This window comes from Pundamilia nyererei, unplaced genomic scaffold (genome assembly GCF_000239375.1).
Source record: "Pundamilia nyererei isolate P.nyererei 1_Seehausen unplaced genomic scaffold, PunNye1.0 scaffold00154, whole genome shotgun sequence".
Taxonomy (NCBI): Eukaryota; Metazoa; Chordata; class Actinopteri; order Cichliformes; family Cichlidae; genus Pundamilia; species Pundamilia nyererei.
Window position 1 is genome coordinate 87,151 of NW_005187555.1, and position 3,916 is coordinate 91,066.

The following is a 3,916-nucleotide window of genomic DNA, read 5'->3' on the forward strand; positions in this document are numbered from 1 at the left end:
ACGTTTTGTCAGCACGAACATCTTTAGTCAGAAAGTTATCTCGATAAAAACATGAATTTACAGAAAATACCTTTTAAACTGCTCATAAAAACTAAAGTGGTTCAAGCTTTCTTAAATCAGACATTTGATAGAGATCCTAACCAATCACGGTCTGTTGGTACAGACCAGCAGCAACAGCCTGAAAGCACGACCACTTTGTTTTTTTAATATTTTGGTTCCATGTTTTTTATGTTTGTTGAAGGATGAAAGTTTCAGATCGTCTGCATTTCCTCACAATATGACCTAAAACATCAGGAGGGGCTCTAATGGAGGATGCACAGGTGTCATTTCTTTAGAGGAAGTGTGACAGCTGAAATAGCTCGAGAACACAAACCTTGGTCGGAGGGGGAACACTACGACCGTTTCAGAACAACGGGAAAAAATAATCAAAGTGAAAACAGAATCGGAATTTTTTTTCCTGTCACTGACATGACGGCGAGAAACGCTGCAGCTGGACTCTCGTGGAAGTAAATCTGGAACCCCTACTCTGTGCTGAAGTTAATTTGCTCCCATTGAAAAGGCAGAAGCCTCAAACATTACTGAGGTCAAAGGTCACAGAACAGACACCACGACCCCGAGGATGACGATGGCTGGTGGATGTTATATAAAGTCGTCGCTCTCACTGCTGCTCTCCGAGTTCCTGTACCAGTCATCTTCACCCGTGTTCTCCACAAACCACTGACCTGACAACCAAAAAATAAAACAGGGTAAAAACATTAAATCCTGTTTCTAAAAAAGCTGAAGAGCTGCAACACTGAAGGGAAATAAATAAAAACACAATTCAATGATTCAAAAATCAGTTTAAAAAAACCCCACCAGTACAAAGACAACGCATCAAACATCACAAACGCAGAAATTCTCTGGATGATAGAAAATATCTGTTCGTTTTACATGTTGCATCACAGTAGTGCCGCACACAGCAAGACACCCGTCACCCTGAATGGGACCAGTGGAAGAAGATCGATGGACTTCGCTTCACTCAGTCTGAACCATGCAGAGAAACGTGTTCCTGAACATTTAAGGTCTGCAGCCTGGCCTGTGCACACGTTTCTCTGCATTATATCAATATTTCCATTTTTATTGTGAAAACCAATGATCTTTTGCATTTTGACACCGACAACGTTTCCATAAACTGTTCGACTTCTCGTCTGTGAGGGCGAAACAGCCGGGAGTCGTGGCAGTGCGGGGGCGGAGCACCGAGGTGAAAGGCAAAGCTTTCCATTTCCAATCCACCAACTTCACAACCATCGCTGCTTCTGCTTTGAACATTGCGTTTCTCCAGACCTCTGATGTCCTCATCCAAACTATTTAGAAAGGTTTTAAATATTGGGCTTACGTGATTTGCAAATCATTCTGTTTTTGTGCACATTATCCAGAATCCCTAACATCAGCGTTTCACGTTCTCAGATTCCATCAATAACAGTCACATTTAGACTTCGTTGGGCTTTCAGGATCTTACCATTTGGCACTCCGTCCTCTTCCTCACCCTCAAAGTGCTCCATGTCATAACTCACAAATATATTCTAGGACAAGAAATATCCTATTAGTATTGCTGCTTTTCATAACAAGGGGCAATTACTGCTTTTACTATATTTCCTTACAGTTAACGTGAAGATAATCCTATATTTCTTCTGTAAATCAAAGAAAACTAAATCAGTACCTTGTTTCTGAGGAGTTTGTCCCAGATTCCCGGCTGCTGCTTGACCAGTTTGAGAACTGGTTCATTGGATTTCATTTCCCAGCAGCAAACGTCAGCTGCGATTTCGTAGCGAAGCTCCAGGTCAGCTCTGTAGAACCGACCGTTCACGCTGCCACTGAACACAATCAGCAAAGAGAGAGCAATCAGCAAAGGACCAGTTCTTCTGTGTAGTCATCTATTGTAGTAAATACAGTAGGACTGTCCCCAGAGGACCGCCCTCTGCTGTGAGGGACAGAGTACGTCTGATTTTATAGGGAGGTGGTGGTGAGATAAACAGGGCGCGAAGGATTTTACAGAAGACGCAGGACTCGACTGGGAGCCAGAGGAGGTGCAGCGTCCAGGACTGAACGAGGCTTCAGCGGCTGGAGTCTGTTTTAGAGAGGATTTAATGTGTGATGACTGAGAGGGTGGAGTCGTGGATGAATTCCATGTTGTGGACCTCTGAAGTCACAACCAGGGAGGCCAGAGTAGTTACACAAGCAGTTAAAGACGGACTAAGGAGACTGAAAAACTCCTGAAAGGTCCCAGAGGAGGAGGATGCTGCTGATGTGTCCCCAGTCTGCAGCAGTGAGGTCATTTGTTGTATTTATGAGGGCCATGTCAGTTTTTTTGAGAATGGAGGAGACGGCAGCTGTTTGAGAACTGCCAGGATGGGTCCTAAGGATTTACTGATGATGGAAACACGATGACACAGGGGGGGCAAGACCTGACCGAGGCGCTCAGCCTGTGATCCAGAGGACAGGTGGAGCGACTTTAATGACCGGCTAAGTAACTTCAAGATGATGGGATGAGAGTGGGCAGGACTTTGTTGTTTTGTGAGAGTTTAATGCGTTTTCATCTACACATGTAAGCTGCTCTCAGGCGCTTTGTGTAAAACAGAGCCTGATGACAGCTTTCTTTGCACAGAGCTTAGATTGCATGTTCTTTTCTTACTTATCCAAATGTTTTTTTAACCGAGACAACAAGCATATCCTACTGCAAACAAACTACCTGCGTTCATTAGGAGGTAGTTTCACATTCAGTCCAGCACCTACCGCTGTTTCCACAACTTGGTGTTAAAAACACCGCTGCAGCTCTACAGAAATGTCTTTTTTGGTTGTGTATATACGAGAACGACATTTCCTGTGCTGTGTCGTCTGAAACCTTCTGACAGATGCTTGGTGGAAAATGTCTGTTTTTTCGTCCTTTGAATCATAAGAATACAAACCTCTCCATCTGCTCAGCTGGCTTCTTATCAGTGCTTCTTTGTCCAAAACCACCCTCACTCTCTGACTGGGAGTTCTGATCACACACTGGGACCAGGTGGTCTGTAGGTGCTGGGACCAGGGACTGGTTTCCTGACCTCATTGGCTCTAGTGGAGAAAGGTCTGGAGCCTTGAGGTTGTTGGCCAGAACTTCTTCCTCAGCTGTAATCCTGACATCCTTCAGAGATGTAATATTATCTCCAAGCCTGAAAAAATCCACAAACACCTGCTACTTTAGTCTTCTTTTAAGAAAATTGGCTGATCAGACCTCGAGTGAATACTTTGGTTGTCCCTTCACCTGGACATGTGACCTTCATCCTTGCTGCTGCTGTTCTCCTCACACAGCGCCCTCAGCAGGTCCACATGCTCCGGGTTCCTGATTCCCATCCGGGTCTTCAGGATCTCCGCCTGGACGTTGTATTCATTGATGACAGTTTTCATTCCTGGAATCTGGGTGACCCGAACCTTCAAGGAAGAAAACAAAAAGGGAATCCCGACACAACTGGCGGTGCTAAAAACCAGTCCAGCTCAAGTAGGACACACTTAAAAACTGAGACTTTTTAAGCTTTGTAAACCGTAAATATTAACAGCTTTGTACAGATGGCTGTATGGAGAGATGTTTTAAAATGTAAAACATCACCATTGGATCAACAAAAACTGTGTTTCCCAGGCTGAGAACTACTCTAGCTCGATGCTGAAGTCCGCGGATCTTCTGGCTGATGGCTCTGGTAACCTGCAGGCGCAAAACAAATAGAAAATTAAACACACTCTTTTTCCCTTGTCCCGTTCTTAAGATGGAAAGAGAACCTCTGGTGAAGAATGTCTATCTACCAGAAGTAAAGTCAGAGAATGCATGAATTATTGCCTCCAGATCTCAGAGGAACATTTAGCAGTTTAGCTGTTTGTTTTGGTCAAGGCTGCCATCTCCCTTATT

General features: G+C 44.3%; 1 protein-coding gene across 1 annotated transcript in view; it reads right to left on the bottom strand.

Moving 5' to 3' along the window:
* Positions 1 to 639: 639 nt before the first annotated feature.
* The window catches only part of tdrd12 (tudor domain containing 12), a 30,034-nt gene continuing 26,757 nt past the window's right edge, over positions 640 to 3,916 (bottom strand). Inside the window, exons 29-34 of the mRNA XM_005745160.2 lie at positions 3,623 to 3,715; positions 3,281 to 3,447; positions 2,946 to 3,188; positions 1,700 to 1,853; positions 1,499 to 1,562; positions 640 to 722 (exon numbers count right to left, since the gene is read on the bottom strand). Coding sequence (XP_005745217.1) covers positions 640 to 722; positions 1,499 to 1,562; positions 1,700 to 1,853; positions 2,946 to 3,188; positions 3,281 to 3,447; positions 3,623 to 3,715 — 804 coding nt within the window. The remainder of the gene's footprint in view (positions 723 to 1,498; positions 1,563 to 1,699; positions 1,854 to 2,945; positions 3,189 to 3,280; positions 3,448 to 3,622; positions 3,716 to 3,916) is intronic.